Source organism: Pan paniscus, chromosome 5, assembly GCF_029289425.2.
Source record: "Pan paniscus chromosome 5, NHGRI_mPanPan1-v2.0_pri, whole genome shotgun sequence".
In the NCBI taxonomy this organism is placed as follows: Eukaryota; Metazoa; Chordata; class Mammalia; order Primates; family Hominidae; genus Pan; species Pan paniscus.
Genome location: NC_073254.2, coordinates 30,021,319 through 30,045,540, shown reverse-complemented (window position 1 = coordinate 30,045,540; position 24,222 = coordinate 30,021,319). Strand labels below are relative to the sequence as shown.

At 42.2% G+C, this 24,222-nt stretch overlaps 1 protein-coding gene across 3 annotated transcripts in view; it reads right to left on the bottom strand.

The window, feature by feature from the left end:
* Nucleotides 1-24,222, bottom strand: part of JARID2 (jumonji and AT-rich interaction domain containing 2) — a 277,296-nt gene that overhangs the window by 141,543 nt on the left and 111,531 nt on the right. For all 3 annotated transcript variants that reach the window (XM_014345230.5, XM_055113199.2, XM_034961485.3), the window contains one exon: nucleotides 6,083-6,218. In XM_014345230.5, coding sequence (XP_014200716.2) covers nucleotides 6,083-6,218 — 136 coding nt within the window. The remainder of the gene's footprint in view (nucleotides 1-6,082; nucleotides 6,219-24,222) is intronic.

Genomic DNA, 24,222 nt, shown 5'->3' with positions numbered 1-24,222 from the left:
TACTGACGGCCAGGCACGGTGGCTCACGCCTGTAATCTCAGCACTTTGGGAGGCCGACGTGGGCAGATCACCTGAGGTCAGAAGTTTGAGACCAGCCTGGCCAACATGGTGAAACCCTCTCTCTACTAAAATACAAAAGTTAGCCAGGCATGGTGGCACATGCCTGTAATCCCAGCTACTCGGGAGACTGAGGTGGGAGAATCACTTGAACCCAGAAGGCTGAGGTTGCAGTGGGCAGATTGTGCCATTACACTCCAGCCTGGGCAACAGAGCAAGCAAGACTCCATCCCCTCACCCCCGGCCCCCGACCAAAAAAAAAAAAAAAAAAATCCACTTACCTCCTTCCAAATAAATACCTAATTAAAAAAAGTAAAGTCTTCCTACAAATTCTTATTTTTGGAATGCTATCTTTATGAAAGGCTCCAAAATTACCTCTCCTTATCTAAGTGGTGGCTACAAGCTTGGGAGCTCTAATCCAGAAAGCATGGGAGGTCTGATCCAAAAGGCCTGGTCTTATATCCTCATGCTTCCACTTAATAGCTGGGTAGGCAAATTGCTAATCCACTCTTAGTACATAGTTTCCTCACCTATAAAATTGCTTGTTCTGAAGATTAAATGAGTAAAATACAGCTAAAGTACTAGAACAATAACTGGCAAATAGTGAGAACTCAAGGTAGGCTAGCCATCACAAATACTGCCCGGGGTAAGTTTAAGGAAATGAATCCAGGGTCCCTTAAATCTCATCAAGAGTGTTTTGCTGGCCAAAGGACTGGATCTGAGATGACATTTATAGGAAGCAAATGAAATTCAAATACAGTTAATAGCTCCCCTCTCTGACTGTGTAATTATGTGTACTCATTATTTGTGTAGCATGTTATTATTTAAATGTCCCTAATTTTAGCCCCAGCAGGCCAAGGGCCCTCAAAGAGTGGCCAAGGTCTCAGCCTCTGCCAGTCCTTTCCAAAGCTTTTGTCAACTTATTACATCCATGAAAAGTGGCATTATCTACAACAAAAAGTAGACAGAAGGCTCACAATCAGCAAATCTTACCACTTCACGCTTAAGCCCAGCAATAACCAATAAGCTGTAATGATGGCATCAGTTGCTACACAGACAACTCATGAGGCTGTTCAAAACTCACATATCCTACCAATAGTAGGGCCAAAAAAAAAAAAAATTCATTCCTTGTCACTGTAAAACCACAAAAACAAGACTGATAGCAAACATGGATTTTATGACATGAAAAACGACGTGTCTCCACTGTCTTATGTCTGCTTAGGTTATTACTACTCCCAGACCTGCAGAACCAGGGCAGCTGAGCTCACTGCTCAGATACAAGCTGCAGTGTCCACACACTGTTCCCAGGCATCAGATACCCGACCCCCTTCACACAGATGAAGGGCAAAGGGCTGCTTGTTCATCACACCAGGATGCCAATGATTCAGGAGATATCACATGTATTTTATTTTCAAATTAGATAAAAATTCTGTAAAATCCATTCTGCTGTTATTTTTAAATATTATGGTAAAAACAAATGATTTTTCCCAGGAAAGCCTCCAATCATCCAATTATATTTTCCAATAATCAAAGATCCAGAAACAATGCTGGAAATGGGAAAAAACAAAACATCTTCTTTTCAATATTCCTATTGCAAAGATCCAATGTAGTTTTCATGCATTCTGTCTTGCAAAAAAGTACTGGATTCAAAGTTACAGGACTTGAGCTGCAATTCCAATTCTGCTACTGTGAATTAAATACCTGTTTGACTTTAAGAAAGTCACTACCACATCTAACAGTCATAAAGGCCCCATAGTTAGATGGGTCTTTCAGTTTACAGATCTCTGAGAGCCAGGGCTTTCAGAGGCATGTCACTGTCCCCAACCTCGAAGGCACGAAAGAAGACACAGAGGCAGAAGCTCCACCACCACCCACCCTTCTCTGGGGTTAAGGCACATGTTCTCATCCTTGCTTGCACAGCATATGTCACCTCCTAGCAATGGCTCTGGACTGGACAATCTTACAATTCTACCACCAGACAAATTTCTGTGACAATTAAAAATTAATGAACCAGTGAAAACATTTTGACATTTGAAAAGGAATCTTTTGGGTTGGGAACCAAAAAAAAAAAAAAAAAATTAAAAATTGAGGGCCGGGCGGGGTGGCTCACCCCTGTAATCCCAGCACTTTGGGAGGCTGAGGTGGGCGGATCACAAGGTCAAGGGATGGAGACCTTCCTGGTCAACATGGTGAAACCCCGCCTCTACTAAAAATACACAAAAAAATTAGCTGGGTGTGGTGGCGCATGTCTGTAATCCCAGCTACTCTGGGGGCTGAGGCAGGAGAATCACTTGAACCCGGAGGCAGAGGCTGCAGTGAGCAGAGATAGTGCCACTGTACTCCCGCCTGGCAACAGAGGGAAACTCCATCTCAAAGAAAAAAAAAAGAAGAAGAAAAAAAATTGAAAAAAAAAACATACATCTTGCATGGACTTATCCATCCTGGCTCGGGACGGGTGGCTCACACCCATAACCCCAGCACTTTAGGAGGCCGAAGCAGGTAGATCACAACGTCAGGAGTTTGAGACCAGCATGGCCAACATGGTGAAACCCCATCCCTACTAAAGATAAAAAAAAATGTGCCACCATGCCTGGCTAATTTATTATTACTATAATTTGTAAAGACAGGGTCTCAATTTGTTGCCCAGGTGTGGTGGTGCATGCCTGTAATCGCAGCTACTTGGGAGGCTGAGACAGGATAATCGCTTGAACCCGGGAGGTGGAGGATGCAGTGAGCCAAGATCATGCCATTACACTCCAGCCTGGGTGACAGGGGAGACTCCATCTCACAAAAAACCACCACCATTATAGTCAATCCGCTGTGATATGGTTTGGCTGTGTCCCCACCCAAATCTCAACTTGAATTGTATCTCCCAGCATTCCCACATGTTGTGGGAGGGACCCAGGAGGAGGTAATTGAATCATGGGGGCTGGACTTCCCCATGCTATTCTTGTGATAGTGAGTAAGTCTCACGAAATCTCATTTTCTCTTGCCACCGCCATATAACAGGTGCTTTTCACCTCCCTCCATGACTCTGAGGCCTCCCCAGGCATGTGGAACTGTAAGTCCAATTAAACCTCTTTTTCTTCCAATCTCCAATATGCCTTTATCAGCAGTATGAAAACAAACTAATACACCCTGCTTCCACTCCCACTAACCTATCTTCTGATTTCATTTGACATTTAGGAAGTGTTTCTATGAGATAGGACATGAGTGATGGCTGACTATAAAGTAACCACTCAAACTAAACGGATTTTTCAGCAAAGCATGCATATACATACACGCATATATACACAAAGACACACAGACACGTCCACATATATATGCACAACACAGCTTGCAGTTACAACAACCCCTACTCCCAGCCTCACCAGCCCTAAAGTCTTGGTTGCTCCCTACTGTGTGAGCTTTCTCTGGGATCGTGCTCCGAAAACACCTACAGAAGAGGAGCTCTTCCCATGATACCAATTCTGTTTTCCAGTGATTCCAAGTAGCTCCCCAAAATAAGAAAGTACACTTTGTTTAAGATGGTAGCTGCCTTGAAAATAATGATTTTTTTGAGAGTCTCGCTCTGTTGCCCAAGCTGGAATACAGTGGTGTGAACATAGCTCAATGCAGCCTTGACCTCCTGGGTTCAAGTGATCCTCCTGTCTCAGCCTCTTGACTAGCTGGGACCAGAGGCATGTGCCACCATGCCTGGCTAATTTATTATTATTACTATTATTTGGAAAGACAGGGTCATAGTTTGTTGCCCAAGCTGGTGTTGAACTCCTGGGCTCCAGCAATCCTCCCTCCTCGGCCTTTCAAGGTGCTGGGATTACAGGCATGAACCACCGCACCAAGCGAAGTAATGATTCTTAAAGCACACTCAAGTCCTGAAACGAGGAGATCTGTTTACTCAGAACTGCTACAGAAATCCCACATACAGAATAACAAAAAGGTAACCTTGGAATGCTGCCTTCATAAAAACCAACACAAACTAGAAAATGGCATATTCACAACAATTTCACAACCAGAAGAGAAGCCGAGGTGTCTCTGTATTTTTTAAAAGACTTAAAAGTCTTTATCTGGATGAAAAGCAAACTACCATGACAAAAACTAACCTTCCCTTATGAAGGTAGTGCCAGAATAAATAAAAAGACTTCAGTGATCCCAATGGGGGCATCTTTGCCAACTGAGATTTTCTCCTCAGTATCATCAATCCCTTGACTATGCCAGAGCTAAACCTACATTTGGCCAACTGGCTGACAGCACTGGTTGCTTCTGGAATGACAAACTTTAGTTTTTGTTCATTGACTCAAATTCTACCTTTATTAAATCCTGAACATCTGGCTAACTTCTTGTTCTAAAAGCTGGTGTTACCCAGTTAAGAAAATATGGGTGTTTTTGTTTCCACTGTTGGCACTGCCAAGAAACACTAAGGCATTACACCATTCCTGAAACAGTACAGTGAGAGCATCACAACCATACAATCTAACAGTACAGCAGTCACTGCTCCACTCTAAACTCTAGGATTAAGTGATATTCTCCTTCATACCCAACCCCCCACATTTAATCAAGCAAGATGCTACGTTCAACGTGAATCAATGACAATAAACACGATCTATATCACATCAAATGTTCTCCAACTACACACAAGGTTTTTAGTTTACTGTATTACAAGCAACGAATGGCTAGGGTCCCTCTCTGCTGGAGACCCACATAACAAGGCAGAGTGCCTTTTAGGAAAGCAGCTATGAGGGTCTAAATTGGATTCTATGGCAATAGATTCCACAACTTATTTTGTTTTCTGCAAATATTAAGACTCAAAATGGGCCTTTCCCATACATGTTGGCTGAGATTTGTTGAGAGACGCACACATGACTGAGCCACTATGGCCTTAATGGTTGACCTCCAAAGGCAAGTCACCCATAAGAAAGAAAACCCGGGAGGGTGGACAGAGGCTCTTCTTTCAAGTCACGCAACAGTGGAAGGAGACAGCACAACTAGGGTGAATGGTGAAGTTCAGAGAGGTCATCTCAGGAAACTCTGCCATTGCCCCATAGAAACAGAGCAGCAACAGGTACTGCTGTGCACTAGTGCCTGTGAACACTAGTTCCAACAGGAGGCTGCCAGACAACTCACCTTACAACTAAGGTGGTGGGAAACAAATTGGAAGCCATGGTGAACCTGTCCTTTGGCACCCTAACAAACTGTCAAGTACCCCATATGTGGTGACTCTCTTAAGACCAGAGCCACAGCTCTCAAAAAAGAACAGATCCTGCTCTTTCTCATCTCCTTGCCCCAAGGAAGCATAACCAAAACATGGTCAATTCATTCACTTTAACTGTAATCCTGATAAGTACACAGGGGATTATAGAATGTCACTGCATTCCCCTGAAATAAAATAGTAAACTACAAGCAAATGTTTGTCCTCAGATACTTTCTGTTGGATGACTTCATCTGCACCGTATGAACCCTGTTCAAAACAGACATGAGAACAAACTCAGATAGGAACAAGTTTCTTTCCAGGCATCAAGGAGCCAAGTGATAATCATCCAGGAAGAAGCACACTTCTAGAGGTATGCAAAGCTGTTCCACTGCAGGAACCTGCCCAGCAAGGAAGGAAGGAGAGATGAGAAAGCCGCTGAGCCAGAGAGCAGGAAAAGCAGTAGACAGAAAGATTTAGGCTATTTCCTATACAACCCAGGGACAAGAACTAAAGACTCCACATTTCAGCAAGATCATCAAAGAGTTCTGCTCACATACCAGTGTGGAAAGACATACATATAGAAAAACCAGCAAGACAGGACCTACAGAACAGACTAAGGTATTTCGTCCACTATATAACGCGGTACATAAAGGAACACAAAAACAACCCTATAAACCCAACAGGATGTCTGCAGTGCAGATTCACTTAGCCTACAGACTGCCCTTAGGTGCCTAGACCAGGAAGCACAAGCTGCCAGAACACATCCAATTCAGAAACAAGTCCGTGCCCACAGATATTGTACATTCCAACGAGATATTCCAAGAGTCAACTCACCATTCACAGTTTTCAGGCTCCCAGCAATGCCTTCCCCATGCTGCCTCTTCTGGGCATTCTTGAACTCCTTCAGAGACAAATAAAGGACTTTACGTACCACCCGTTCTTCTGACCACGGAATCCCATCACTGTCATCCTGAAGAAACATAAGAAAAGAGAGGAGTTACTGAATAGAAAGCAAGCCAATATTCAGAGTCAAAATAAACTTTATTTTAAAGGAATTTCCAAACACGTACTGTGTGACCACGACCCAGTTCTCAATGTCAGAATTACACCCATAAGGTAAAGGGACAATGACCTTTCTGAACAGGCCTTAAAGAAAAGTGAATCCACAGGCTGTTAAAAAGAATGAAAGCAACACACAACCATCTCACTTCTTTATACGCCCCAAAATCAAATACGTTCATCAACTAGTAATACAGTTTTATATTCCTGACAAAGTTCAGAAAAAGGTGTTGTTATACCCACAACCAGAAGGATAATGAATCATTTTACTTGAGTTTTATAAAGTGAGCAATGCCAGAATGTACACTGCAACAGAAATATGTACGGAGCTCTTAAAAATGTTGCTGCCTCCCTTGGGAGCTCAAAGGATACAGCAGATATGGGTGCTGTGCATTCAAGAAATTTACACTCCAGTCAGAAGACATGGAATTGGATCCGCATTGGCCACTTAAGTAAAAGAATCACAAATAAAAGGAGAGAGTACTGCAGAAGGAGGCAACTGATCTTGGCGGCATACAACTGGCATAATTTTTGTTTTAATGTGCACATTAATGATGGATCTTGAAGGTCTCATTTCAAACTGGCAACCTCATGTCTGTTGCTCCAGATCAAATACAAGTTCTTAAGAATTCACAAAATGAATGCAGAGATGACCAAAAACAAACAGCCAGCCCAGAGACTATTCCAGCAATTCCAGTCATAAAGATATAAAGAAAGACTCAAATTTTAAAAGCACTAAAGAGGGAAGAAAAAATTATACAGAGACTTGAGACAGAGCAAGAGGTGGGAAGACAGACATGGTTGACAACAGTCACTAAAGCAAGGTAAATAGGAAGAGATACATGTTTAAAGAACCAGCAAGATTAAGTCACTATAGTTTTTATTAATAGATGATGATTCACATGGCCAAGGATATTGAGAGGTTCTCTTCTGTAGCTGTTAATCTAAGAAGGACTTATGTTCACACACCTACATCAGACTTAATTAAGCATTTTATAAAAGTTCATTTTAGAAATGGAAGCAGGCCTGGCATGGTGCCTCACGCCTGTAATCCCAGCACTTTTGGGGGCCAAGATGGGCAGATCACGAGGTCAGGAGTTCAAGACTAGCCTGAATAACATGGTGAAATCCCATCTCTACTAAAAATACAAAAACTAGCCAGGCATGGTGGCACGCGCCTGTAATCCCAGCTATTCAGGAGGCTGAGGCAGGAGAATTGCTTGAACCTAAAGGGAAAGGTGGCAGTGAGCTGAGATCGTGCCACTTCACTCCAGCCTGGGAGACAGAGTGAGACTCAGTCTCAAATAAATAAATAAGAAATGGAAGCATACAGATACTTTGGGCCTTAAAAGAATAAGAAAAACGGCTTGGCACAGTGGCTCATGCCTGTAATCCCAGCACTTTGAGAGGACAAGGCGGACGGATCACAAGGGATTGAGACCATCCTGGCCAACATGTTGAAACCCTGTCTCTACTAAAAAACTACAAAAATTAGCTGAGCGTGGTGGTGCACGCCTGTAGTCCCAGCTACTGGGGAGGCTGAGGCATGAGAATCACTTGAACCTGGGGAGGCGGAGGTTGCAGTGAGCCAAGATCACGCCACTGCACTCCCACCTGGGAGACAGAGCAAAACTCTGTCTAAAAAAAAATAATAATAATAATAATAATAACAACAACATTAATATCCCAGGTAAAATCATGATTTGGGGTATTTTGGATATTCAGGTTCCCTTTGTTCAAGGAGAAGGCAGAAAATCTCATGGGCAGTCTGGTGCTGTTTTACTGGTTTATACAAAAGAATTGGTTTTTCCTCCCTAACACTGAAGGATCACAGAAAACTTTCATGGGACTCAGTGAGAAGTCTAGATGATCTGACGTCTCCTCCAGCACTTACGTTCCTATACTCTGCATAAATACAAACTTCATTTTAGAAATCCAACCTCATAGAGACTCTAAGCCCTAAATAACTTAAGCTGCACTTTCGTTAAGCTTCACGGATTTCCTAGAATGAGAGTAATTCTCCATCTTCTACAGCAAGAGGAAGAAAGTCCTGAGAGAACTAGGATTTCCACCTTCTCCTTCACATCCTTCACTCACAGAAGCCTGCCAGGCTGAGATTTCCGACTGCTGGGCAGTGCCTCTAGAAGAAGGAGGTACATCCTGTCTTCCTGTCCGCTCTCCCAAGACAGCCAAAACATCCACAGACCAGGGTAGGGGGTCAGGGTTCGGACATGAAGGCTAAGAGAAGCCAGCAAACCTTGCCCCAACCTAACAAGAGAAACATAATTTCTAACCTGCTACTGTGTGTAGGTCACTGGAGACCTTCCCAATCAAATGATTAAAAACCAGAAAAATGGAGGAACCCAAATAACCAACCTGAGTAAAATGCAACTGACTTGACACCACAACACAGGAAAAGCATGATATAGCTGAATTAATCTTTACAGCAACTCCCCTGGGTTCGCAAGAAAGCTCTCCTAATATACTAGCTGCAACTGAATGATAGTGTTAACTGCAGGAGGAGTTAATGCTTATTAGGCTGAAATCCACCTCTTCAGCAGCCTCAGTCTATTCATAAAGGCTGTCAGACAGAATTCTCTTCATCACCACCAGGTTCCTATTCTCATTGTTCGAATCTCCACAACAAACAATGACGTGAGATTATAAACTATTATTTCCTACATGTACACAGTTTATAAATTATAAGGCCCCAACATAGCTTTCAATGTAAAATTCCCATGACGATTTATTGCATCCTGTGCAGGCTGGTGCCTTCATCCTGACTTCAGGCTCCAGTTGAGAGAATTATTCCCCTACAACTAACGTCTAATTAAAACATAAACCATGTGAGATGAAAACTACAGGAAAGGAAGTGCATTTAAGGTTCAGTTACTGACACAAGCAGCTTCATTACACCTATGAAGTACTTTAAATACAGGAGAAGCAAATCCATGACCCAGATTATGGGGTTTCAAATGCTACACATTAAAATTCAAACTTAAAACACACACAACACACAAGTGTTGTTTTGTAATCTACAGTGCTGGTTGAGACTTGTCACCTGCTCCCTCAATGCTGATGCAAGACACAAATCTAGTAGATGAGTTGACTCTGTGCTGTTCACATGAGATAGACCAGTAGGTAATAATTCCAAATAGTCCCAATTAAGCTGCCTTTCTCAACTGTAGGGTCATGGTGAATCATCCTTACCTTATACTCCTCTAGCAGAATCCCAGATGCAGACAGCAAAGGTGTGCCTGCACTCAACCTATCCAAGATGGGGGAGAGGAAGGCCAGAAGAAATATCCTTCCAGTTTAATGCTAACTCTGCTGTGGCTATATCATTCTTCATTCAGGATCAACTAGTACTGAACGCTCTAAAAAACAGCCCAGATATGGCCGGGCACGGTGGCTCACATCTGCAATCCCAGCACTTTGGGAGACCCAAGGCAGGCAGATCACGAGGTCAGGAGATCGAGACCATCCTGGCTAACACGGTGAAACCCTGTCTCTACTAAAAGAAAATACAAAATATTAGCCGGGCGTGGTGGCGGGCACCTGTAGTACCAGCTACTCTGGAGGCTGAGGCAGGAGAATGGCATGAACCTGGGAGGCAGAGCTTGCAGTGATCGTGTGCAGAGATCATGCCACTGCACACTACAGCCTGGGTGACAGAGCAAGTCTTTAAAAAAAAAAAAAAAAAACAGCCCAGATACAACTCTATCATTAGACGTCATGCAAACTCAAAATACATACACCCAATACAGAGCTTCCTTTCCATTTTCTCAATAGCTGTCTTATTTAATTAGCCATTTAACCATGGGGCAAGGAAATCACTACTCTTGTTCACCACTGTATCCCAGCTCCTAAAACATGCCTGATATAGCAAGAGCTGAATAAATACTTCTGGAATCAATTACAAACTCAGCGAAGCTCAGTCTCACTGTTCCCACTGACATTTATTTACCCCTACTTGCCCTGCCAGTGTCGAACATCCAGTGCCAGAAGTCACACTGCTATCCTCATAAAACACTCCCCACAGAGACTAATCCCAAGGGGCTCAGCCACACCTCTGATTCTCAGCAGAGGCTGGTGTCCTAGGGGAGACATCCTTCCTCCACAGTGGCTGCTACCACTCGTTCCTCAGCCACTTTGCAGTGTTCTCTGTGAGAAAAAGTGCCAGTCCAGATGTCCACATGGTCTTACATATGTAACAACTCTGTCACACTCCCATTTGCTAAATGTTGACCAGCTACTCTTCCCCTACCCCACTTACATCTGTTCAGACTCTTTCTCCTGTATTTCCAGCAATCTCTCATGATGCTCCTGCCTCACCCTCTAAATCCAATAATTCATTCCCAATCATATGTTCAAGTCAACTAATAGCCCATTAGCACCTCACTGTCTGAAAATCCAAATTATCCCCTTTGTCCTCTGTAAACCACTTCAGGCCCCTTGGTAGAATCAGCCAGGGTTTGACAGTGCAGACCTCTTCTTGGCCCACTCTGGAATGGCCCACAAAACCAAGCACCCCATGCATTCTGGTTTACTGGTCAGCTTAATACAGAGGACACAGGAATACGCCCTTTAGAGGAAAAGTGATGGCTGCTTTTAAACTACAGGATTACTGCCACTTCTGAAAATAATAGAATTTCTTATCAAAAAGAGCAATTGGTCAGGAATCAAACTTGTATATGGTCATAATTTTTTTTACGAAATTTACTAAAATTAGTAAAAAACACTGTGCCAAGTGGTTAAGGTACAGGTGGTCTGTGGGCCACAACTTGGCTTGCAAGTTATCTCTAACCCGGACTGTGAGTCTTTTTACTAAAAGACAAAAAGGAGAACAGAACCACTCACTGTTCCAAGTTCTATAATACACACATAAAATACCAGAGCTCAGAAAGTAAGCACATGACAACATCACATGCCTTTTATCAGACAACACCATGTAACAACTCTCCACAGCTGACGGTCCGGGCTAGAGATTCAACATATCCTTCCATAGTGTTGGAACTCCAAGACAGACCACTTGTACCTTAACCACTCGGCAGCCTGTTAGAAAAGCAGAATCCTGGGTCCCATCCAGATCTAGGGGCTCAGAATCTGCACTGATGCCCAGATGATTCTGGTACACGGTCAAGTTTCAGAAGCTCTGCTCTGCAAAATAGGACCCCATCCTGTGCCTATATACATCAGAAAGAAAAGATGAAACCTCCAAGACGAATGCTTCAAACATCCATCCCATGCGGCCAGTATTACTGTCAGAATTCAGATGTCTATATAAATATACCCTGAGAAATCTTCCTTTGACTCCTCTTCAGTGATCAAAGAGCACAGTGGAAAACACCCAAAAAGGTATGGCACTAAGTAATGCTAGTTCCTTTAATCATTCCTTACGTGACATGGTCTCTCAAGCCCTTCTCTTTTGGTTACTCAACTTGGGATGACTTCTCTTTAAAACCCAACAACCAGAATTAAATATACATTCAAATTTCATGTGAATAATCCTCCAGAACAGATCCAACACATACAAGAAGATAATTCTATTTCCATGCACAGTCTCATGACACTGCAGGGTCTCATGAGTTTGCAGTTAACTATATCCTCCATGGTGACTGTTTCTTTGCAGGGATTGGGAGGAAGTAAGTAAAAGTATTGCATCACCATGAAACAAGAACCAAATGAAGGACCCAATCCAACCAAAAGCACAGCTCCCAGTGATACAATTTTATTTTCCTGTGATGCTCTCCTCTACTCATTTTAAAGACAAAAAAACAAAAAACATCAAAATTAAAACCTTGTACATGCCACTGACAGAAAGCTATGTGTGCATAATATAACCAAGTTGTATTCAGACCAGGTTAATGAACTGCTTTACAAGACAAAAAGGTACATGATCCACACTTTTAAAAACCAGATTGTTTTGATATAGTTTCTAACTACACCAAGAGTTCTTATAATTTGTCTCAAGGTTGGTTGGATCACCCACCAAGAAAAAGCCTTTACAGGATGGTGTTCTGCAGTGATAGCCAACTCTTCAATAATATGGGCCCTCAAAAATCTCTAAAGAGGACTCAAGTACATTAGTGCAAGAAAACAGGGACATCCAGGTCAGTAAAGCTCGCAGAATGGGTGCCACCCAGAGGATGATACTTGGAGTCGACTGGAAAGACTTGAAAACTCCATCATGATTGTACTAACAGCAAACCTCTCCTGGGGAAGCACTGTTGGGCAGTGAGCTCAGCACCACCTGCATTTAATAATCATGATTTCTCTGCTCAGCCTTCCTTTAGTATAAGGTCCACACCACTGCTTTCTCCCTTTAGAGTCAAAGGTATGGGGGAAACGAAGTAATCGTGAAACTTTTAGTTATTTCTAGGGATGAATTCCAGTGTCTTGACGCAAATGTGGCATTGGTAGTCAGTCCATGGCAGATATCAGATCAGGAAGTAAAATTTCCAAACTCAGAAATGTGTTAGTAGCCAGAGATGTTAAATATGTAACTCACACTGACTCCTAGGTAAAAGCAAAATTAAAATTATTGGTTTGCAGAGGCTTCATGTAAACAATATATGAAAAAAACTATTATTAGTAGTGGGGATAGAAGTGGGAGTAGGGGCAGGAATTTTCTATTACTAGCCTAGAATTGGCAAACCATCGTTATACAATTTGTTCATACCTTGGTTTTTATTATGGTTTCAAATTCAGGCCATCTTGATTTGGGAGAAGGAAACAAAGATGAAAAAGCATGGGTTAAAGGAAAACACATTTCTGATCAATTAAAAATCAATTTTCTGACAATTACATCTTTTTAAAAATGGAAGACAGTTAATTTCCTATCACTTGCAGGCAAACTACCTAAGACACTCATGCATCACAGGTAGAGTGGTCAAGTCATTTATTACCCAAATCAAGGGCACTGGTAGTAACGACAGGGAAATACCTCGTGGAAACTGGGTCATGGGTCAACCAACTCTACCAGGCCCCTTCCAGGAAATCTGAATCAATTAAAAACAAACCAAAAAAAGCCTACAATGACACAAAGACTTTTTTTTTAACCATATCTCCAAAAAGAAAGCCACTACAATAAATATTATAAAACAAATATAACATAGACATAGCAGGATTGTAAGTGTGACACACATCTGTTCTAAAGTTGGAATTCAGACCCCCCACCAATGTTTTAAATAACAACCTGGTGATAAAGAGGCAGAAGGTGGCAACCTAGGTGCACTTACGGAAGGTGCTGCAAAAAAACAATCCTGCTTCCACTGGGCAGGGGCACAGGACATCAAAGGCTCTTCACAACCCCTAGTACCTAAAACCAACTGAAATGCAGAAATCGCCTTCCAATTGATGGGGCCATAGGAGACCAAGGAAAGGAGCACTCAGGATCACAGGCAGGAAGATCTCCTAACACAGAATCTCTTTATTAAAATTCACAGAAATGCTAAGACAAGGCAATTGGATGAGTTGCCAACCCCACCCCCCCACCCCGCCCCCCCGCCCCCCCCCCACATATATCCTACTCCACCTGTAGAGACCGCTAGAGCTCTACAGGTGGAGGGATGTGGCTACTTTCAAAAAGAAAAAGAAGTGCTATTCCTGACTCCAATGCCCAAAGGACCAACATGCAATGTCATATCATGGGATTAAGGATGGTGGATCTGAACAACAGCTGTACAGAGCTGAATAGCAAATGAAAAAAAAATTCTAAAAAACTAGGCCCATGGACAAGGAAAGGATTGATAGCTATTTCCTCCTCCCAAGGATAAATGACTGGAATCCTGTACATGAATGCCTTTTATTTTCAGAACGTGTTTCTCATATACCTGCTGTTAAATCACCCTACTTGAAACAACTTGTGGCTGCCTGATATGCCAAACCTGTTCCAGCAACACTTTGAGAGAAAAACGAAAGCATCAAATAAAAAATTGGGAGGGAATGTTGATTCTTCCCACAGATTAAGTGTAAACAAAAATGGGGTTGGGGGTGATGAAGGAAAATGAGAAAGGTACAACTTCAACTTTGTCTAAAATAACCTTTTCTTCCCTTTTAACAAAGTAACAGTAGTACTAATAATTTCCAATTGATTTAATTCCAAAAAAAAAGTAGTCTGTCAATATTCAAATAAAGTGAAGCCTGAGTAACATGCACAAATGGAAATAAGGGGCCAGGAAACATCTTGAGAGAAGAAACTTATTTACTGAACTTGTGAATGATGTGCCCTTGCCTAGGGTTTAAATTAAAAGCACTTCAAAGCAGCAAATTTCTTCAGACAGACATGCTTCCCAGGTTAAAGTAAACGGCCTGAAAATGCTTATGCAAGGAGAGTTTTACTTCTTCCAAACTCCCATTAAATAATGTGTACTTATCTTTGATTACCGCCTATTTAAAAAAAAAAAGCTACAGCTGAAATTGGATTAAGAACTTCTGCTGAAAACGATTTATTGCATAACACAACTCTGACAGGCTGAATCTCCGGCCACCAACTGAGCCTTTATAAAAATCTGCTGGGCAGCTGCCAAGTCAGCTCTTTTGCGTCTGAGCATGTCAGACATCCGCCGTCGTCAAGGCAGCAGCATGGCAGCAAGACGTCCGCATGCTCATGGTTAAAGGGTGCAGTCAGGGAACAGAGCAGCCAGAACCAGGCAACACGGCATTAAACCCTCCTGCAGTGCTGGATCTGACAGTTCGCTTTTTCAACGCTATCAAAAAAGACCCAAGATCTACAGCAGGATTATCTTCCAGCATCTAACAGAAACCTGGATTGTCAATGTACCTTCACTGAAGGAGTGGTGGCGAGGAAATCAAATTACAAATAAATTATTGGCCAGTGTCTTCAAAAATCAAATCAAATAAATAGTTCAATATCACCAATGCCAGTGTGCAACTATATATGACTTCACTTTGGGAATTTATGTTACTAGAATTTCCTTGGGAATTTATGTTAATTTATTTACAAAGAAATTCTAATATTTGGATCTTTTAATCATTAATGCCTTTTTATGTTCATTATGATATACCCCCAAAAAATCCCCAAATGCCACATTCTAATCTGCACCATCTAATATAGTAGCCACTAGTCACATGTAAGTACTTATAATTAACTTAATTAAAATTTAAAATTAAGGTCCTTGAGTCATGCTGGTCACATTTCAGTTACTCAATGGCCACAATCCCACCACCTGTCAAGGGACAACACAGCTACAGAAGGGTTCCGTCATCACAACAAGTTCTTTTGGACAGCACTGACATATCTGCATTAAATTGGATAGGGTTTCAACTGACATTGTGTGTTATGTGATAGTGCATTTTACTACGTCCCTGAGAGTCTAAGTATGTGCCTTATGTGTTACTCCATTTACCAAGAAAACTGTGGGAGATAAGAAATCTTTTACAAGAAAATTAGAGTCTAAAGCAGGCAAGAACTATTCAAAGTGCAGACATCCACTCATACAACTCTCCAGGTTGGAAGTGGTTCCAGTCCTGCGGGGCACATCTGGCCTCTAGGGGTTTTGCAGGAAACCCCTCTTGCAGGAAACATCCTGAAGATGAAGTAAAGTCTGTCTGCAAAGCCTTGAAGACACACTGCTTTCCTACACCTTCAAATCCTTTTCTAAGGAAATCACTACAAAATAAAGCCTCCGGGATTGAGGCCAGACAAAACCAGTCCTATCCACCAGCCAGTCTCCAAGTACCCACAGGGTGGCCAAAACCAGCTTGATTTGATTCATGGTTGCCCCTTACTGACAGGGCTGGTTAGAATTACGGACCTGTGGGTGATGGAAAGGAGTTAGTGCCGCTGTTTCTTCCACCAGGACCCAGGACACTGCTGGGGGATCATTTTATGAGATCAATCAATGCCTGACTGACTCGCTGGCTTTTTTGGTTGAACAATAACTACACCACCCGAACCCCAGCAAGGAAATAAACAGAAGTATACGTATATTGTCACAAGACTGGTTATCTCTGGTCATGTTATATTACAAACCACCAGTTTATTTTTGTCTATCTCACGCAAATTTCCACACTAACAGAAAGTCTACAAATAAACTCTGTCCTTGGACTTAACATAAACTGACATATTGCCTTATTTTTTCCAGAAACAGATGAAGTTGTCTCATATGCCTTAACCCCTTCCTGTGTCCTCCAGCCCTCCCAATAATTATAACCACCCTGGGATTGGCACCCTTTCATTACAGGTATGGGCCTCCGGAAACCATTCTGATGCACATTTTCCCTCCAAAAAGCATTTCCCACTAATAACGTGTGTCCACCAAGCGACAGGCCACACACATTTCCTGTACATATTCTCTTCCACATTTTTCAACTAGCATACTTATCACACAAACATTTTTAAATTCTGAAACTGAGGTTCAGAGGTGTGAAGTAGTACAGATCACATTCTGACTAGTCTGTGTCTTACTCGCCTTTTATGTTCCTGAGACATAGCAATGAGTCCAGCACATAGCAGGCACTTGAAGGCCATTCCAAGACACAACACAGGGAAACAGGTGGCAGGTGGAAAGAGAACAGTGAGTGAGAGGTACAAAGAAGCCTGGATTCCAATTCTGGAATTCTGTGAATCTTACAGTGGCTCATGTGTAAAACAAATAATTATCTAAGGCAATGGTGGCAAACTTGAGCAGACATCAGGAACACTCACAGGGCTTGTGAACACACACTGTGCACAGCCTCCTTTCGCTGAGATTCATTCAGGTGATGCTAATGCTGCTGGTTCAGGGATTACACGTGAGAAGTGCTGGTGTTTGAACAGCAGACATGCAGCGTATTCAACTTTCATCCTAGTCTTCCAGGAAAACTGTTCTCACTGCCATGAGAAACACTCTAATTGCCAAATTTAACGCAAACTTTTTATCGGCAACTGGACTCTCCCCTGGTTTTCCTGCCACACTAAAATACCTTTTCTGCTGTTTCATCACCTCCACCACCTTCAAGTTTGATTCTTCTGCCCTCCCCTTATCCCCAATCATAATCTAAATACCAATAACTACTAAATCATCTTCTTGACAATCTCCTCCCTCCCCACCACAACCCTCTCCACACCACCTTCCTGGCTACTCCGGTCTAGAAACCTAAACTGGACTTGGCACTTTTTTTCTCATTGTTGACATTTGCTTTCAAAATCCAGGTAATCCTGTCTGTCTCTCAATTCCTTGGATACCTATTTAAACCAGAAATCTCATCTCTTTCCAAAGACAAGAAATCTCCTAAAATGTCTCTACCACCAACTAATCCCAATTCCAACCATCTACCGCACGTTCTTTCTCTACAAACACAGCCACGCTGCAATTTGACACCATCCATGTCACCACTTCCCCTACTGAAGCCTTTCCATGGCTCCCCAGAATCTCAGAAGAAAACTCCAAATTTCCTTGCAGAGCCCATAAAGACCTACCATCAGCCTAACTTCCCTTACAGGCTTTAATTTCTACACAACTACCAACACCCCTAATTGATAAGGTATGAGCATCTCATAGGGGCAAAAGCTCTCATCGTCAGACCCCGTGTCCAAACAAATGCCAGTGTTTACTAACTGCATACTGATCATGACTTCAACAGTAATGCTACAGTAAATAGAGCTGCCTTTCTCAAGAGACAAGAATAAAAGTCCATTCTCAATTCTTTTTCATACCAATGTGTTGGCACCTAGAAATAAACAAGTAGTCTTAATTTACCAGCTATGTCTGTTTCACTTACTGACCTAAGGCTGGCTGTTCGTTCTGTATTGCAAAGAATGCATGATCCTATGTAACCCTGGGAGAAGACCTCAATAACACTTAAACTGATAAATTTTCGACAAATTAAATGACTCCTCTTCCAGGCCTGGTGGGGCAGCTCATGCCTGTAATTCCAGCACTTTGGGAGGTGGGGGGAGGGAGGGGGCGCAGATCACCTGAGGTCAAGAGTTCAAGACCAGCCTGACCAACATGGCAGAACCCACTAAAAATACAAAAACTAGCGGGGCATGCTGGTACATGTGTAGTCCCACCTACTCTGGAGGCTAAGACATGAGAATCACTTGAACCCAGAAGGCAGAGTTTGCAGCGAGCTGAGATCACACCACTGCACTCCAGACTGGGAGATCAAGACTCCATCTCAGAGAGAAAAAAAAAAAAAAAAAAAAAAAGGGCTCCCAATCCAAAGACAAGATTTAACTCTACCTCTAACAATACTTGGCAACAATCACCATTGTTTCAGCTACCTAAACAAAACTGAACCTCTTCTTTGGTCCGTGCATCCCAGCCAGTTCCAACATTTCTTTCTTTATGCAGAATGAGGTTTCTTGCAGTTGTTTAGCTCTATACACTGGAATAATGTGGCAGTTGGGGGTTTCATGAAGAAATTCACACTTACCCAAAGCCATGAGGACTGACCCCACCCCCCCGCCAAAAAAAAGGTGGTATGGCATACATACAACTTCATTTTAAGTTAAAGCTGCTAGGGAAAGCAAATATGGCTATCAAGAAGCAAAGTTACAATTGTTCCTATCTTTACAGTTTGCAATCATACAAGAAACAAAAGGTGCGTTATAAGCAAAGTGGATGTATGTAGAAATTTACCATTTACACTTCGGTGATGTGTGTGAAAGGACAGAGGAGGAAGTGGGGGAGATAAGAAATTTGCTCTAAATGGGAAACCACTGGAGACTTGGGAGCAAAGAAGTAGCAGACTTTGAGCACTGACTGCAGTGTTGAGGGTAAATCATGGGGGACAGTGGTGTGGAAAAACAAGTGAGGCTGAGGCAGTTACCTGTACAAGAGATGAGGACCAGGGTGGTGCCAAAGACTGACAACTGGTTAAATTCTGGAACATTTACAACACTGGGCCAAGAGAAGGCTGACAGACTAGATGTGGCGTGTGTGAAAAAAGGGAGTCAAATACATCCAAAGGTTTTCGACTCAGTAAACGGAGTCACCTCCACTGAATTTTTCAATGTGCTGTTACCTGTTACAGACCCTAGAGAAAATATCAAAGTTCAGTCCAGAGACATGAATGTAGTTGGGTGGTTTTAATCGAAACTCAGAATCTAAATTTAGGTGCCCTAATTTACTGAAGAGCAAAATAACAAAAAATAAACAAAAGCCTTTATGTATTGATTTAAAAGTCAGGAGTGAAGTCAAGTCAAGGTTGGCGGACCTCGCTGTGCCTTTTTTTGGCTAACAAGGTTTTCAGAGCCTTTGGGAAAACGATGCTTTAAAAAAGAAAGACTAGGTTGGGCGCAGTGGCTCATGTCTGTAATTCTCACACACTGGGAGGCTAAGGTAGGAGGATTGCTTGAGCCCAGGAGTCCAAGATAGCCCTGGCCAATATAGCAAGAGACCCTCATCTCTACAACAACAAAAATTTAAAATTAGCTAAAAACTTAAAATTAGGCATGACGGCACACTCCTGTGGTCCAAGCTACTCAAGAGGCTGAGGTGAGAAGATCACTTGAACACAGGCATTCTGAGGTTACAGTGAGCTATGATTGAGCCACTATACTCCAGTTTGGGCAACTGAGTGTGACCCTGACTCATAAAAATAAGATAAATAGGCCGGGCACAGTGGCTCACTCCTGTAATCCCAGGACTTTCGGAGGCCGAGGCGGGCAAATCACGAGGTCAGGAGTTTAAGACCAGCCAGGCCAACACGGTGAAACTCCGTCTCTACAAAAAATACAAAAATTAGCTGGGCATGGTGGCACATGCCTGTAATTCCAGCTATTTGGGAGGCTGAGGCAAGAAAACTGCTTGAACCAGGACCCAGGAGGCATTGCCGTGAACTGAGATCGTGCCACTGCACTTCAGCCTGGGCTACACAGTGAGACTCAGTCTCAAAAAAAATTAATTAATTAAATATTATAAAGGAATAAAATAGAAATAAATAAAATATAAAGAATGACTAAGAGTCATTCTGTTCTATCCAAGAACAGAAGATTCTTGGATAGAAAGAGAAATCACTCAAGAGCCATTCTCTGAAAATCTACATTTGACATCACAAGCCCTAACTCATAAGAGATGAGGTTTTGGTTTTGCTAATGTAACAGTGGAGGACTTAGAAATTCATCAGTCGGCCGGACGTGGTGGCTCACGCCTGTAATCCCAAAACTTTGGAAGGCCGAGGAAGATAGATCACCTGAGGTCAGGGGTTCAAGACCAACCTGACCAGGACAGTGAAATGCCGTCTCTACTAAGAACACAAAAATTAGCAAGGCATGGTGGCGGGTGCCTGTGGTCCCAGCTACTCAGGACGCCGAGACAGGAGAATTGCTCGAACCCAGGAGGCAGAGATTGTGCCACTGCAATCCAGCCTGGGAGACTCCATCTCAAATAAAAAAAAAAAAAAGGAAAAAGAAATCCATCCGTCACTGCTGGTGGGGAAATTCTAATACCCGCTGAGGTTATAATCAACCCTACCCACCTCTCTCTAACACACACCCCCCACCCCTACCCACAGATAGCCTTATTTATATTTAGGCTTTCAATGCAAATAAGAAAAATGAGGGGCCGAGTGAGTGAAGTGACACTGCCTAGGTCCTGCCCACGCGGGTAGCTAAAAATATAGTCATGAGATACTCTCTGAGCAACACCAAGACTATTCAGGTTTCAGGCGGCCGCAAATCAAAAAGATGTGTGTGGCAGTGAAATGAACTTTCTCTACACTCAATGAATCCAGGAAGAATCCAGAAGAGCAACCTCTGGGTGCCACATCAGGGGCAGGACATACCGTCAGAAAAGCTGTCGGGACAGTAAGGTATACAGCAGCGCAACATCCAAAGGAGTAAACCCTACGACTTGCAGGGAGACTGCAGAAAATCATTCCCACTCAGAAAAGTTTTTATTTACCAACCTGCGAGTCACACCCTGCTGCTATACCTACACACTGTGGTTTGAATTTCTTCTTCCATAATCCTTGAGCTCCTGAAGCAAAGATTCTCCCCAAAACATTCTTCACTGCATTTCCTAGAAAGCTACATTCCTACCTTTCTAACAAGTCTTCTTATCACCATTACTGGTGGTTTGTGTTCAAGCTTCTGCAGCACTCACTGGGAGCACTCTCCTAGAATACTAGTGGTCAGGCATGGCCGCCCTGGAAACCACCTAATGACTTCCTCACCCTCACATTGACTTAACTGGTTGGGGTATGGCCTGTGCCAGAGATCTTATAAACTCAGAATGGCTGCTCTAGAATTCAGTCCTGCCATCTCCCAAATCAGCCTCCTGGCATAAAAAAAATCTATATTCTGACAACTCCTTAACATCAAGACTGGTACACATTAAAAGCTTAGTAACTAACTGTAGAGAGAAGGAAGGGAAACCTTTGTAACTAAGGAAACCAGGTAACTGTTTAAACAGAGCACACGGAATGGCTTGATACATGTTTTTCTTGACAGTAATTCTCTGAAAATGAGAATTCACTATTCTCAGAAAAAGCAAAAAGGTTACAGTGGACCCAAGTTTTCATTCACTGAAACATAAAACGGGCACCTACTGGCTTCAAGAAACGGAATCAATCTGCTATCATCCATTCAAAGCTTCGGTTGCCCCAGCTCAATGATGAAAATCTCATTGACCCTGAATCTCTGAGTCAGAGGTAATTCAGTCCTGATCCACCAACAACACAAAAACAGCGTGTTAGTACCAGTATCGGGAAACTCTGTTGTGATTCTTCATTTATTTAATAATAGTAGAAAGGAGAGATTGGAAAAACCAGACCATCTTTGATTCAATATATCTCATCACCAGAAACTAATCACTAATTAAAGTCAACATACGAAGATGGGAAAGTTTTTCTTCCTACTAACATTAAAGTTGATGATAGAAACGCTTATTAAGAAGAAATAGTAAACAGGTTATATTACACAAACAAAAATTTTTTTAAAGCTAGTTGGGGTTTGACAAACTTCTTAGAACATCTTACAAAAGCCCTGACCTCAAAGAGAACACTTTCCAATTTTAACATACATGCCCACACAAAGAAACACAGCAGACACGCCCCAGAGGCCAAAATAAAATGCTCTCTAGTAATTACCGTAAATAGAAAAAGGAGATGGGCTTCCTGAGTCAGAATGCAGAGCACAATAAAAACCACCAGCACAAAAACATCATAAACAAAATTACATGGACAACAGTAAACTCGGAAGACAGTGGAATTGCTTGTCAGTGCGATACAAAGAAACACATCTGGAAGATGCTTAAACAAGAGAAGGGGGTGTCCGTGGGTCTGCAGAGGGCTGCTGCAAGGATATACAGCATGCCAGTGTCGTCCTAAAAGACACAACATAGCATCCGGAAACAGCTCACTTTCTGCAGGACAAACAGAAGAGTTTCTTTAAAATCCCACCATCTACAGTTTAAAGATTTTAGAAAAGATTTCATATTTTTCTATATTTTGATTATCTCCCCTAAATTTGATACAGAATTTCTCGACCAAGGGTCTTTCAATTTGGCGAATTAAAATAAAAAATCAATAAATAACATTTGCTTAGAGAGACTTTTCCCTTTACAAACAGCTTCAGAGTCTCCAAATACCTCTTAAATGAACATGTAAGACAGTTGTCCATCTAGACCCACACTAGACCCATTTTGAGTATCAGTTTGAAGTTATAATTTATGTTCACTGACATGTAATGTTTAAATCACATCCATAATGAATCTGTGATTAAAGACTAAGAATGAATTCAGAGCATAAAAATAAGGGCACATTTGCCTCAGAAACCAAGCCCGTGTAAATTGTACTGTATTTCATTTGATCCAAAGTTGCACTGTTGTAAAAATTGTTAACTTCATTACTGCAAAATCCCATGTGATGTATGCTTATGGCTGCACTTATTCAGCATACTTCATGAAGACTTTACATACTCAATGAAAAAACGCATGACTTTCCTAGGCCATGAAGGACATCTGGCTGCAGCAGCCCCTAGTCTTGCACAGTAAGGCTTCGTTCCCTAGAGATGGGGACTTCTGCACTGAGCAAAAGGTACTTAGAACACATAGCCAAGTAACTGTGAAACGAACAAAGTTTTTTGTTGTTGTTTTTTGTTTGTTTTTGAGACAGTCTGCACTGAGCAAAAGGTACTTAGAACACATGGCCAAGTAACTGTGAAACGAACAAAGTTTTTTGTTGTTGTTTTTTGTTTGTTTTTGAGACAGTCTGCACTGAGCAAAAGGTACTTAGAACACATGGCCAAGTAACTGTGAAACGAACAAAGTTTTTTGTTGTTGTTTTTTGTTTGTTTTTGAGACAGTCTCTATCTGTTGTCCAGGCTGGAGTGCAGTGGTGCACTCTCAGCTCACTGCAACCTCTGCCTCCCGGGCTCAAGTGATACTCCTGACTCAGCCTCCTAAGTAGCTGGGACTACAGGCACGTGCCACCAAGACCAGGTAATGTTGTATTTTTAATAGAGATGGGGTTTCACCATGTTGGCCAGGCTGGCTTGAACTCCTGGCCTCAAGTGATCCGCCTGCCTCGGCCTCCCAAAACACTGGGATTACAGGCATAAGCCACTGCGCCCAGCCCAAAAACAAACTTTTTAACATAAATAACAAGAATCCAAAATATGAGATAATGAAAACAACTCGGTCGCTTGTCTCTACTTTGTTCCTGTATTTACATTAGGAAAATGTGCACATTAATAAAACTATAATACATTTCTTCCCACTTCAAGCTTATATTTATGAATTTGCCTAAAAAAATTGCTTTCCCTTACATATGAAACACAATGTACTACGTGACAAATAGGAAGTTAAAATATATGTACTTGTTAAAGATTCCATAGACGTGAACTTAAGACAAATCCACTAGAATGACTATAATAAAAACAAAAAGAAAAACAGCAGACGTTGGTGAAGACGAAGAAACGGGAAACCTCATACAGCGATTGGGGGAAAGCTACTTAGGCCAAG